We start from the raw sequence: 14,859 nt of genomic DNA, 5'->3' as shown, positions 1-14,859 counted from the left end.
GTAGGAATTCATTGGTATACCAGACAAATAAATATTTCTCGACTTGTCTGTCCGCCTGTCTTGCTTCTGTCCCTCTGGACCCTTCCGGCAGCCATCTCACTTATCTTCCTCATTTTACAACTAGGATAATCTCCTCTATCGGAGAAATATTGTCACATAGACCAAGGGTCTGAAGCTTTCTTCACCACTTTCTCCTTAATCTTGATAAGCTAAAGTGCTGGAATTCCAGATAAGACCAGAAGCATATGAAGGATATTTCATAACTACACAGACTTTTCTGAGCACAAAGTAAATGGTCCCTGAGGGAGTATTTGGTTTACCTCAGCATACGGGGTGCAGAACGTTTCAACCTTGTCCATTCCACAGGTTGAGGAGGCCCGAAGGTCATTGGCCCTTCCAATCAGAATGTCTCCAACCGGTGGGTAGCAAGCACCCTGCGAACAGTCCCTTTGAGCTTGGAGTAAGCATGGCAAAGCTAAAAACAAAATACATATAAGTGCATTAGAAATGCTGAGTGAAGTAAAAAAAATATTCAGATTATTTGGAGCAATACCAGCTCACTAGCAAACACAAAGAAAAATCACCAAGTTGAATCTGAGCTATGGTTCTTTACGTAGCACAAGGTTCCGACATAGATAATGCGCAGCACTCATACTGACAATATGCCATTCAAGCAATGCTGCCAACCTAATTGTAACAATTGCCCGACACATGTGCCAAGGTACTATTCATTTTCAAAGCATGTGTTATTCAATGTGGCAGAATTCGCAATCACAAATCCCAATTTGCAATCCATTTGCAAATTGCAATCTCTAATTGCAAATCATCATATTCATGAGTTGCTGGTCAAAGGGGTATGTAAAGTGACATCGCCACTATTTGTGACTATTTTTTATTTATTCTTGCAGCAGAGTAGCAATGTAGGATTACCAGCAGCCGACAGCAATCTTAAACCATTCAATAGGTTAGCTTCTACTCACAACAGCTGACACGTAGCAAGCAGACATTAGCATATAAGGTTTTTTGAATATCACATCCAGGATAAGCCATTTTTAGGTAGTGTGTTTGCCATGACCTTTTGATTTTACTAGGTTTCTGTGTTTAATATACTTACTTAAATAAACTTTCAGACAGCCTTCGTCATCCACTGGTCTGTTATTGTGTCAGTCACATTTTTCCTTTTTCCAACTATAACATACATCATGGGGTAATAGGTCATCCCACTTCAGCCACTGGCTAACTTTGCTATGACTGATGGCATGCCACCTTTTCACAGGGAAAAAAACCACACAGCAAGTAGTTCACTTCAGGGCCAGGGACTACTACGGCAATGTGTGATTTTTGAGACCCAAAAAATATTTTTGCTTTTAGCCATTGTTTTTGGATTGGTGAGGGTCCGGAGCTTCCCCAACAGTAAAGTTTTGTACAAACTATGACAAAACAAGTATTGACAAAGCTAAAAGGCTAGCAACCAACACCAGACCTACTGACTTTGCCAATGCTTGTTTATGGATTAAAGATGGAAGTCTGTCTCATTTGAAGGCCTCTGTCCTAGAATTTGGAGCATTTAAGGAGAATCTGAAGTTTGCATACCACTTCATGCATATAAATGAGACGGGCATTCTGTAATTCCTTTAACCCCTTGCATGCGATGTACGGCCCCCGGCCGTCCGACGCCACGCTGGATGTGTGCGTCGGATGGCCAGGGGCCGTCTGATCTGCGCACACGTGGAATTTCGCTGCACCACAGTGAAATTCCTGCCGCGCCCAAGGTGTTAAAAAAAGCTCTGTATGCTGTACAGGGCTTTTTTATAAATACAAACAAGGGAAATGCTCCCTTATCCTTGGTGGGGTAGTAAAAGACATATTTGGGGTGCAGTGGCCCTCCTAATACCATGGACCTTGGTGCACCTGCTGCACTACTGATAGCTCCACCCTGACATAAGTGTCATGTCTCCATATGTCATCTAGGAAAGGTGGGCGGGGGAGAAGCTGCCATCATACGTCAGGGGATGAAATTAACCTCACTATTACCATTAGCTATAAATAAAGTGGACAACGTAGTTATTAAATTAGAGTCTGCATCGGCTCCACTAATTTGCGTCTTATTATATATACCTCCCCAGAGTATGCCTCTGTTTCCCCACTCTCTTAGTGAACAGATAGCTCATCTTATGATGAACCATGCTAATATATTACTGATTGGCGATTTTAACTACTGGGCCAACGATGCCCTGGGAGGACCACACGCGGAAGAACTGAAAGACCTACTCAATGGGTTGAATTCCACCCAGTGGGTAACTATGGCCATGAACCTCAAAGAGCTCCCCTGGCTCCAAGTCCACATATAAGAACTCTTCAAACTCCGCACATACACATACAAAAGCGGTACAAAAGGGGATGGTGATGGACGGAGCATCTGAATCAATCAAACACTCACACCCAGTCAAAAGATCTGGGTTTAATCCATCATCGTTCTTTAGCCCACTCTGCCACCCCAGTTCAGACATTGCTATATGCAAATCAGTCTGACCCTGTGCCTCATGGGAACAGTCCAGCCCGAACTGCCAAGCCATGTCTTCCCTGGACCGGAAACAAGCTTCCGAGGACCGGTTTCTGGCATTCCAGCCGTCTTCAGCCCGGCTTGCTTGAATCCAGTGGCAAAGTGAGCAAGGGACTCACGTCTGAGCATACCCTGCCACACTTATGGCAGCCAAAAGCGGTACAAAAGGGGATGGTGATGGACGGAGCATCTGAATCAATCAAACACTCACACCCAGTCAAAAGATCTGGGTTTAATCCATCACCGTTCTTTAGCCCACTCTGCCACCCCAGTTCAGACATGGCTATATGCAAATCAGTCTGACCCTGTGCCTCATGGGAACAGTCCAGCCCGAACTGCCAAGCCATGTCTTCCCTGGACCGGAAACAAGCTTCCGAGGACCGGTTTCTGGCATTCCAGCCGTCTTCAGCCCGGCTTGCTTGAATCCAGTGGCAAAGTGAGCAAGGGACTCACGTCTGAGCATACCCTGCCACACTTATGGCAGCCAAAAGCGGTACAAAAGGGGATGGTGATGGACGGAGCATCTGAATCAATCAAACACTCACACCCAGTCAAAAGATCTGGGTTTAATCCATCACCGTTCTTTAGCCCACTCTGCCACCCCAGTTCAGACATGGCTATATGCAAATCAGTCTGACCCTGTGCCTCATGGGAACAGTCCAGCCCGAACTGCCAAGCCATGTCTTCCCTGGACCGGAAACAAGCTTCCGAGGACGGGTTTCTGGCATTCCAGCCGTCTTCAGCCCGGCTTGCTTGAATCCAGTGGCAAAGTGAGGAAGGGACTCACGTCTGAGCATACCCTGCCACACTTATGGCAGCCAAAAGCGGTACAAAAGGGGATGGTGATGGACGGAGCATCTGAATCAATCAAACACTCACACCCAGTCAAAAGATCTGGGTTTAATCCATCACCGTTCTTTAGCCCACTCTGCCACCCCAGTTCAGACATGGCTATATGCAAATCAGTCTGACCCTGTGCCTCATGGGAACAGTCCAGCCCGAACTGCCAAGCCATGTCTTCCCTGGACCGGAAACAAGCTTCCGAGGACCGGTTTCTGGCAATCCAGCCGTCTTCAGCCCGGCTTGCTTGAATCCAGTGGCAAAGTGAGCAAGGGACTCACGTCTGAGCATACCCTGCCACACTTATGGCAGCCAAAAGCGGTACAAAAGGGGATGGTGATGGACGGAGCATCTGAATCAATCAAACACTCACACCCAGTCAAAAGATCTGGGTTTAATCCATCACCGTTCTTTAGCCCACTCTGCCACCCCAGTTCAGACATGGCTATATGGAAATCAGTCTGACCCTGTGCCTCATGGGAACAGTCCAGCCCAAACTGCCAAGCCATATCTTCCCCGTACATCAGAGCCTCAGTTCTTGAATTCCACAAGAATCTGAAGACCTAGCTCTTCACCTAGCCCCCACTCTGGCTCAGCCCATTCAGGCCCTGCTTTAGCACCAAGATACCATGCCAGGCCAATTGAGCAGTATACATATACACAAAACATTACTGTACATCTAGAGTGGTGGAATGTTTTGGCCTGGTCGCAGCACAGACACACTGCAAAATAACAGATCTACACTAAGACCCAGCCAGATACCACTTCAGGCCTAAAGTGTCATGTCTTTCTTACCAGAGAGAATATAATATGAGTTATCAGATCCACCTCTATAGTGGCAAAGGTTCAGATTGTTTGGTGAGCATGGTGGAAGGAAGCAAAAGGGAGAGGGCATGATCAGTAAGTGGTAGGCAGATAGTACAATCTCCCACCTCCTGTCCAAGAATTGGACCGTCATTGCCTTCTGTTGGAACCACAATGGCTGAAAGGAGACTAAGGTGCTAAATTTGTTGGCAAAGTTCACTAGAAATTGAGCATATTTCCACATATGTTAATCCAGGACTCTCTCCAAGGTGCGGTGAAGTGGTATATTTTACAACATGATAAACCAATGATCAGCATGAAAACCACTAGGAGGCAGTATTTTCATCTAGACTCTGCTAAATATGGTAGCACAAAAAAGGCTATAATTATGGGGTTGGCATTTCTTTACTGGCTAATCAGTCAATACTTTCCATCGATCATTTATAGAAGGCAGTACACTAAGCAGTCCACCGCAGAAACATGCTGCTACTATTTTTATGGTGGGCTGTAACAGAATAACAGGTGTTTAGGGCCAAATCTACATTGTTCCCAATTATTAGCAATAGGCCTCAATAAGAGTTGCCCAAAATAATCCCACTTAGTCCAACCTTCTGCAGAATAACCACTAACAGTTGTCACAGTTTTTCCAGTGTTGGGGACATTTGGGGCAATAACATGGGATAATTGTGTTCCTGCACTGATTATTGCATGTTTTTTTTACCGGGGCTTCACATGGAGATTTCAGCTGCTTTCAGCAGCTGAAATTTCAGTGTGAAACATCACAACATGCTTTTTCGATGGGCCCAATGTCTCCATTTACCAACCCCGTTAGAGTTTTCAGAGGCACTCTGTGCTGAAAGGATAGGAAATATGTTTCTCCTAAACTCATGCAGAACTGATGCAGTGCTGTCAGTAGCTGACCCCACCACGTGGCATGGCCCCACAAATACTAATACAAATACGGAAAATAAAATTCCTGCTTATCCTTGGTGGGGTAGTGAAAGACATATTTGCGGAGAAATGATGCTCTCAAGTCCCTGGGCCTTGGTGCACCTACTGGACTATTGATAGCTACGTCCTGACATAATGGTCATGTCTCCATATGAGTTGCAACAATTAAGTGATTGGAAGGGAAAGGTAATGACATTTTGCTTTGTAGAAAGTGCTAAACATTCTGTGCTTGGTTAGAAGTGGTAGCCAATGTAGGCTTGCTTATTAGTGATAATCTTGATAGGTTTGGTTAGGAGAGATAACCATGTATTTCTTCATTTGTTAGTAGTGATAAGCAAGCCAAGGAACGCTAAGAACGCACTTCTTAGATATCAGCTAGAGACATGTTATGTTGAATTAGGAGTGATAACCATGTTATACTTGGTTAGGAGGGGTAGTCGTGCTATGCTCATTTAGGAGTAATAACTATGTTATGCTTATCTATGAGTAGTAATCATGCTACTCTTGGTAGGAGAGGTAAAAATACTATTCTTGGTTAACATGTTGTGCTTGGTTAGGAGAGGTAGCCATATGATGCTTAGTTAGGGATAGTAACTTTGCTATGCCTGGCTACGAGTGGTGGCGATGCTATGATTGGTAAACTTTCCTAAACATGCATTGCTTTCCTCAGAGTGGTAATCATGCTTACATCTGCTGCAGGAGCATAACACAGGCCCCTGCATCGGCCGCATCATGGGGGGGGGGCCCGAGCTGCAGAGGTCGCCATCAGGACAGTACTCAGGCTTTAGAGCTCCGGAATCCGGAGTAGAGGCCCCTCCATGTAACTTGCAGGAGGGCTCCCTGAACTTTCGTTACGCCACTGATCTGCTGAGAGCAAGTGTCATGCCGTGATCCCTTCCAGGTGTTTGCATTGCTATGATAAAATACTAATAACATCCATACATTGATTGAATGGGATTGGTGGACGTTCTGTGGTTGCTTTGTGTAGAAACCATGCTGGGGGTTTCTGGGAGAGTGAACTGTTCGGTGATTAAATTGAACTGGCTCTCAGCATTGGTGGAGACCAGTAATCATGCTACAACTGGGTGCGCGCCAGGTGAACTTTTGTTGTTTTGCAGAGATCAAAGGGTTCTAAGGCTTGCCTGAACATCAGGCATTTCCTCTATCATAGTGGAATTAGTGCATGAGCTGTTACACGGCATCACATGTCTTCAAATCAAAGAAAATTGAGCTGCACTAATCTCCCAGTAAATCACATGGTGGATCTTACCAGAGATTAAACATACAGAAACAATATACACAACTTGTTTCATTTGTACCCTGTATCCTGGCTGAACATATTTTAAAACTACAGGAACACCTTGATTTAAGGAAAAGCCTCTCACGTCAACACAGATGGGCTAATTAATAATTGAAAGTATTCACAAAGAGAGATCGAGGAGGAGAAAAGCAACCCTACTATGCTCCCAAACAAGATAAATTAACCACAAAGGAATGGGGTTGTCTAACTAAATCACCGAGCAAGAGTCCAGCAGTGGGGTCAGAAGCTATCTACCACAGGTCTCGTGGGACCTTTCAAAATAGGGGCCATCCTTAATGGAAGAGGATGCCTCACACACGTTATCGTGTCATGCTACATCATAGGCATTCTCTCCCCACCCTGGTAAGATGCTGCTACCAGGGCGGACTCAACCTCTGCGAAGACTTGGCTATAGGAGGGAGTTCTTACATATAACTTTCAGGTCAAGGTCGGGATACAGTTCAATTAAAAATACCTTCTAGTCAGGGCACAAGTCCTATAAAAAGGAGTGGGGGGACTGACCAAGTAAGACAATATGCAAATAACTCCATGATGTCACGACGTAGTGCTATAAAAGTAATAAAATAGTGCTATTTAAATTATTTGTGTAAATACTGGGACAGACTAACCCATTGGACAGTCTTACAGTGTCCGCATTTCTATACAGGGACAGAACAAAGGTAAAAGCATGCCTCTCTTAAGTACCTGTGAAGAGAAGGCAAGCCATGTGCCTTTGTTTCCCTCTGTGGCATTTATATTTAAATGTAAGATTCCAGGCGACCCCCAGTCAGCATATACAAACAAAAGGAGGCCAGATGGCCCCTTAACTTCGGCCCAGCTGGAGGTGAAACAAGCATTTGGAATGCAATAGATCTTGTATTTGCGTGAGTTTGAGCTATTGGCATTGTAAATGACAATGCCTTTTATTTATGCGTTTGAAAACCTGCAAGCTGAGCGTAAACAAGCACTTTGTACTTATGGCTCTTGCTTATGATGAGCAAAGCTGGCAGTCTCTTTTACTAACAGCCTTGTTTCTCGTAAGCAAGGACTATACGTACAAAGTGCGTTTTTAAGCACTGCTTGCAGGTTTTCGAAACAAACGAATAAAATGCATTGTCATTTACAATGCCAATAGCTCCAACTCTAGCAAATGCGAGACCTATTGCATTGCAAATGCTTGTTTGAAAAACGGGTGCACCCGCACGCCTTCAAGGGCCCTCGCCGTTAATGAAGCTGCTCAGTGAGCTCTCTGCACTTTCTTGTCTTCTCCTTCAACTCTTTGAGTATTTTTATCTATTTATACTTCATCATATAAACTATCTGGTCTTTGTTGCACATTAAGAAGAGTTAATAGCATGTTGTTCGGTTGTGTTACTATTTCTTTTAAGAATTAATGTCGACAAATCTCTTATACGATTTTAACATCCTCATTTTTGTACCCAGGAAATACTGTGTTCATTGTTTCATGTAATGATTTAAAGCAACTGATTATGAATAAATTAATTAATTCATGCATTTCGGACTAATAGGTCCTGTACTGTGAAATGCACTTAATAACAAAAACAGTTGCTGTAAATGAAGCAAAAAAGTCTGTATTAAACATTGGGCAAGCACACAGCTCATAATTCATTACAAAAAAGTATTGTTACGGATATTAGTGAGAATTCTTGCAAATAATGACGTCAGTATGATTCAGATACCACCCATCTTAGTGTATATGCGCACTGTATAATGTGTCTAAAACACCATTAAATGGACTCCGTTTCGTGCTTGAAATAACGTTGCGTAATATTTGTATAGAGGCGTCATGCGTGTGCTCACCTCCGACTGGAAATTGATAATTTAATACACCAGATAGAGACACTGGCTTGTAACACGGGTGCTCCTTTATAGACGGGTTTGTGCTCTCAAGTCAGTAGAATACCTACTTCAGGTTTGCAAGCATGAGAGCTAGCGTTCCGGGGCAAATGTTTTGTGGGAACCGGAGAGATCGGTTTTCGAACATATTGCCATACACAACAGAAGCCATGTTGCCTACACCAGCTAAAATCCGTCTCGTAGTTGAGACCTAAGAATTGTGCTTATGTAAAACTGTGGTGTCCTGGGAGTCAAATGAAAAACTTGCGGAGCAGATAGGACAAGCGACTGCTTTACTCCTGTGCATTTCTCTGCAGCGTCTCTGGGAAGGGCAGGAGTACAGCTGGTGTACATGTCAGAGGGCGGAGTGGTGCGGAGCGATAAAGGAAAAAAGGCATCAGTGGTAGGAGGCAGAAGAAATAATGGGGACTGGGGTGGAATTACTGAGGACAGGGTGGAATCATGGAGGATGGGGGTATGGTGAAGCTACAGAGGTGTTTGGGGAAACATCATGGGGAAAGCAATCTAGTGGAGAGACAGAGCAACATGGAGCTTGAGGAAGAGAAACTGGAGCAGGCAGAGGAGAAGCACACCAGCATCTATGTTCAGCTGCAAGTGCAAGAAAGAAATGAGCAGATCGGAGTGGGTCTCTCCTCGCTCGGTGGCGTAAATTGCCATGCCGTCTGCTGTGCAGTGACTAGAAACAATATCGCTGTATTAATGCGCTATATAAATAAACGTAACCGTTTGTTACATTTCGTCTACTGGCACGGGCGGGGTTGGTGTGGCGCCCTTTAAAAGAAGCTCGCAAGTGGTGCACGCGTGCGCGCCACAGCGAGCGAGACATCGGTTTTGAAGTATCGGGCACCTGTGCGGGTAACAGACACCAATAGGCCATGGGCGGGGCAAATGCGGGACATGTGCCCGCATTTGTCCAATTGCGTGCTGTCTTTGCTAGAAAGACGCATGCAATGCCCAATAGCCTGCAACGATAACAAAACAACACGCACAAACGTGTGGTCAGCTTTAAAAAGCCCTTACTATAAGCCTTGCAGAGCAGCACATGTGCGTTGCTACTAAGCGAGACCTAAAAAGGGTCCCTCCCTGCCTGCAGATTGCTGCTGGGAATGGAAAGCAGACAACGAACAGACGCTGCTGAACGTGTCTCGGTGTCTAACACTGGGACAAGTTCAACATATTGCTGTGGGGCCTAATTTCTTGGCAGGGGGGACGGCGTCCACCCTGTAAAACTAGTGGGCGGACGCTGTGTACCTGCGTGTACCTCTGACTCGAGCCCTGCTTCTAGTCCATCTTTAAAGTTACTCTCGTCCAACTTTAAAGATGGACTAGAGTCATTACTCTCTTAGGTTCCATCACTCCATTTGACCACAAGTGCGACCTTGTTGAAGAAGCACCAAACTAGTCTAGTGACATCACATGCCCGCCTGCCGCCTGAAAGGTCATATTGGAAATTTTAGAATTTCGGAATGTTTTTTTTAAAAAACTTTTTTTATTCAGTTTTTCAAATAGCATAACAGAAAAAACAAAAGAGATTGCATATGACAATGAACATCGTACATTATTATCAATACATAAGTTGTACAAAACGCAGATATTCCATCCCTTCAAGACATACAGTTCAGGAACTATGCGTGAAGCCTGGCTGTGTTTTTTTGGGCAGGGGTTCACTCTGCTGGAGCCGGTTTCCAGTACAAAATTCCGAAATGTAAAAAAAAAATCCAGGAGAGACGTACAGTTAGTTCTCAGAATCCGGACATGGAGCTTCGACAGGGTGCCACTTGCCCTTTGACCTACAACACCACATCCGATCTCTTGCAGATTCCTAAAAACGAAGGTGTTGCCCCAGATGTAAGATCCCCCTCCTGTCCTTTATATGTCATATTATACAATGATGTGAAGCACTTTGAAGTTTTAAATTGTGTTTATATAGCACTTACCACCCATGAGGATGCGGTGAAGCTTAAAATAAAAATCCCACACAAATGTACTCCTCATACAGCTAGGATTGCTCAGAATTCATTTTATTTATGAAATTATTTTGTTCAGCAACCACCATATTATTTTTATCGTAATGTAAAGATATTCTGCACACCATTATTGACGGACACAAAAAATATAGTTTGACAATCACACAATTTCAAAGCCTAGTAGAACATAGGAGATTCAACACTGATGGGTGAAATCAAAGAACACTACTTTTAGAAATAGGTTAATAACACTTGGCAGGACTATTCACGGTGATGCTAATAAGAGCCAGACACTAAACTAGGACTATAATATGAATCTAAGTACATAACATTGCAGCAAACTGAATAATGAATCACGATGGAATGTAACGTAGGCGTTTGACTTCTGAAACACGCCCTCAGATGACTGTTTAACACTTGGATCACAAATGATGTCACTTACCTAAAAGCACTATCCAGGTCCACATCTTTCGACTTCCTGGCACTGGCCTGCGAGTTTTCTTTGACCTGGGAAAAAATATTCACCATAAGTGAAACCATTCATTGAATCTTTAAAACTTCTCACAGGCGTGCTGCAAACATCGTGGAGCCTAGAATATAGATAAATCCTTTAGCTAGACCATTAAAAATGAAGACTGCTTAATCTAATTTAATTCCCAGGTGTGGTAAACAGGCGTTCTTCCTCTAATCTATTGGCTGATTGGGGAACGAATCCCCTATGATGTCACTTATTCAATGTGTTTACTTATGCGTATTTTGTAATACTGTAATTGCACATGTTTTCTTTCAGTCTTGGTAACTATAGCAAAACACTTCCTCGCAATTTATATTTCTGTAATCTCATTACTGTAAAAGTTTAACAACGTGTACTCTGTAAAGATCTCCGGCAGCCCTGTCTGCATTGTATACAAATACTTTTAGCCTGCTTTTCGATCTGATCTTTTTAGGTAGGTGAATACCACCAAACTCAGAGGGCCGTCAGCTGTGACTAAGTGTTGGGTGGTTTCCTTCTCTTGGTGCACCTATGTATTTACTTCTCCCAATGACAATGGCAGGGTGGGAATATAGAGGCAATATCCCCTGAGATTATTGGGTGTTGAGGAGAAGGGGGGATATTTCCCCTATTAAGAATCAAAAAAGGTTAACAAAGCAAATGCACAAATGCATCAATTTGTATGTGTAAAATATCCCACCTAAAAAAACCGGAATATTTGTAATTCTCCAGGATTATCCACCAGTCGTTGAGATGCACTTAAATGATTTTGGGGCAATGATTTAATTATGCTGCACATTCAAATAAAAGAAAGTAAAATGAACTGCAATGTTTTTAAGTGCACTGCGTGCTTATGAAGCTACAAGACACAATTTTGACTAAAGTTAGTTGAGAGAAACAATAACAAATATATTCAATGAGCACTGCCCAGTCATTCTGCTGCCCTCCTCCGGAGGAAGGCAAAATCAGCAGAACCGACATGAGCAAAGAAAATATAACAACTGGAATTCAGATTGTTTTACAAAACGTCCCTACCTCCTACAATAGTCTGAGAAAACAGGGACTACGATCCCACTGACCATACACTCTGCACAATGTACTGGCAGCGTTACCTAGTAAAACACTACAGAGCATCAATCTGTATCCCCTTACACCTTCGAGTCCTGGGCTGTCACGTTATATGGCGCGTTTAGAAAATACCAGCAACGCCACTCTTTACATTAGCACCATAAAAAAATAACATAATAAAATAACTGACTGAACTTTAAATCATGACTTTAATTAACTTTACCTAAACAAATCAGGAATTTAAATTGCATATTATCCTGTAAGAGATGTGTAATGGGCCGAGTCCAATACTAGGACTCAAGAGCCATATATTATGACTTCTTAAAAAATCAAAAGAGAAATGCTGTGTGAAAGGCTGTTTTCTTACACTTCTGAACATTCAAACATCAGTGGTGAAATTATCTGAATTCGTACAATTCCTCACTTGGGTCTTCACATCAAAATAAAAAAAAGCAATAAAAGTGATGTTGCAAGTCTTTTCAGCCGCAAGAACCTCGCAGTAGGATACAAGGGAGTGACGTCACAAACCGTCAGAAACCTCTGGCCCTCCGCTATACATATTATATTAAACAACACTTTTCGAAACCTCCAGTTTGCAGCACGTCACTAACTGGTGGTTCCACAAGAGAGGTGCACCGGAAGAAGCTAAAACATTCTTGCTTTCAATAGCTGGAAGTGGAATGGGTGACGTCACTTTCACTGAACCCGTAGCTGTCCCTAGGTGACGTTCTTTCAATCCCTCTATGCTGCCCGCTCTCCACAGGTCTAGAATCACACACACCAAACTGACTCCTAAACTCATGGCCGTGGGACAAACAAGTTATTTTGGTGCACAGAACACTAACTTAATTCTTGATAAAGGCTTACAACTCGAGATTCTTTTCACTGGATCGTCCTAATCGTTTGTTAAAATATTATTACTAATTGATTATTACAGTAATGCATATTTAGTCACACATAAATAGCTCTTCGGCGCCAGTGCATTGACTCTCCATGAAGCAGACCCTATCGCACGCTTGTGTACACGCAGTGCAGCCAGGCTGCAAACAATGGTGCCCCTGTGTTTCCTCGCACGCGCTGCCTGCAGATGCTGCCCAGCATGGCGAATGCAGGCGCTCCCCGGTCTCCTGTACGTACCTGTTTCTGAAGCCTTGCTTTCGCTGCCTCGGTGTCTTCCCAACCCACCTGGAGTCTGTCTTTCAGCTCCTCCGGTCCTCGCTTTTTAAGCCTAGCCCCACCTGGGACAGTCAGAGTGAGTGTAATCCTGATAAAGGAGTTCGCCAGGAACTCGCGCAGACGGACCCACCCTAGAAGGATCACTCACTGCGCACACCGTTTCCTAGGAACAAAAAAAAAACACATCCCACGGTGATATACTCGACGAACTTTTTTATAAACCAAGAGAGTCCAGCATCGCTCTCTTCTGAAATTACAGGTAGTGCACGAATGACAAGAGAACAAAATCAGACTTAGAAACTGCATAATATCAATGAATCAAAGCCAGGAAGACACCTTGCAGGAAAAAAATAGGTGTTGCCTAGATTAACGATGTGTTGTTCTGCATAAGAATATTATTTATAGTGAAACAACAGTCACAGGTAAACTAGAAGTTTAGAGAAGTGAAAGAGGCTAAAAACAATTTGCCTATTGTTCGTGGGGCTGGAGTGAAGAGCGGGCAATGCCTATGCCATAGGTTGCTAGTGAAGAGCCCGGCTAGATATAGGTGGGCAGAGAAACAGGGTATTCATTCTGTATATTTTAAAGAACACAGTGACATGGGGGAATCTAAAGTATCTTTCTTCTTATCTACCTCTAAAAGTTTGAAAAAACTGAAGGTTAATGTTGGGCCTGGCCATTTTTTGCAGGTTTATACCCAAACTTTTTGCCTTTTGCCTCTCATGTTCTGACCCTGTTTTTGTTTGCTTTAGGACTCTGGGCATTTTACCACTGCTGATTATTGCTGAAGGCCTTATGCTCTCTGTTTAAATTATAATTCTGATTTGTTATCCATGATTGGCATATTTGATTTACTGTGGAGTCCCTAGTAAAATGCACTCGGTATGCCCCAGTCTGTAAATCAACCGCTACTAGTGGGCCTGCAGCACTGGTTGTGCCTCCCACATGAGTAGCCCTGCAAACTTGCCTCAGACCTGCCATGTTTAGTGTCTGTGAGTGTAGTTTTAAACTGCCATGTCAACCTGGCAAGTGCACCCACTTGCCGGGCCCTACTCTGCCCTTTCTGTACATGTAAGTCACCTCTAAGGAAGGACCAATGTACCCCCATGGGAAGGGTGCAGTGGTATATGTGAAAGGTAGGACATGTACTGGTGTGATTTACATGTCCTGATAGTGAAATACTGGCAATTTCGTTTTTCACTATTGCAAGGACCGGATGTATGTTCGGACATCGCACACGTTTTCAATGCATGCTTTTACCACGCGTCTTACACATCGCAAACACTGTTACACCAGCAGTTTTCTCAATGCACGGCGTTTCAACGCCAATGCTATGTAACCTATTGCGAAGTCTATTACCTCGCACACTGTAAAAGCGCACGCAATGACAACGCTTAATGTATTCTTATGTACTTGTTAAGTTTAACCAGTTTTTTGTCACTGTATTTGTAAAACAATGTTCACGAAAAACGTCGCGTTGCTGTTTGTTTATTTCCTGAATCGTCACTGTCTTTGTAAAACATTGAAACACGCAATTATGCACTTTCTAAAACATTTAAACAGTGAACGGGAGCATTTCTAAAACATTAGCTGTGAACGGGCTGCTTCTCCTGTAATGTGACGTCACAGCTGTGTTAACGTTTACGCGTTGCTGTGTATTTTCAAATGTGTATTTGTGTACTTTCCTTTGAGCACGCGGCTCACTGTCCCTCTGTCTGCTCCGAGGTTCCTCTGCGAGTTCCTTAATCACACTCATTTTCGGAAAGCCGAGTATATTAATTAGTGTGAGTTTATTCCCTAGCCCCCATGCCAGGCACGG

At 43.6% G+C, this 14,859-nt stretch overlaps 1 protein-coding gene across 2 annotated transcripts in view; it reads right to left on the bottom strand.

The window, feature by feature from the left end:
* LAMB3 (laminin subunit beta 3) overlaps nucleotides 1–13,251 on the bottom strand; it is a 234,375-nt gene extending 221,124 nt beyond the window's left edge. The window contains exons 1-3 of one of the 2 annotated variants that reach the window (XR_013594912.1): nucleotides 13,002–13,159; nucleotides 10,746–10,810; nucleotides 321–475 (exon numbers count right to left, since the gene is read on the bottom strand). Coding sequence is in view for 1 of the 2 variants with exons in the window: in XM_078644498.1 (XP_078500624.1) it covers nucleotides 321–475; nucleotides 10,746–10,770 (180 nt within the window). In the remaining variant the exon portion in view is untranslated. Of the gene's footprint in view, nucleotides 1–320; nucleotides 476–10,745; nucleotides 10,811–13,001 lie in introns of both variants that reach the window. The other variant, XM_078644498.1, reaches the window with a different exon arrangement.
* Between the last annotated feature and the right edge of the window lie 1,608 nt (nucleotides 13,252–14,859).

The sequence above is a fragment of the Lissotriton helveticus genome, chromosome 5_1 (genome assembly GCF_964261635.1).
Source record: "Lissotriton helveticus chromosome 5_1, aLisHel1.1, whole genome shotgun sequence".
NCBI classification, from domain to species: domain Eukaryota; kingdom Metazoa; phylum Chordata; class Amphibia; order Caudata; family Salamandridae; genus Lissotriton; species Lissotriton helveticus.
This window is presented reverse-complemented; position numbering and strand designations above follow the sequence as displayed.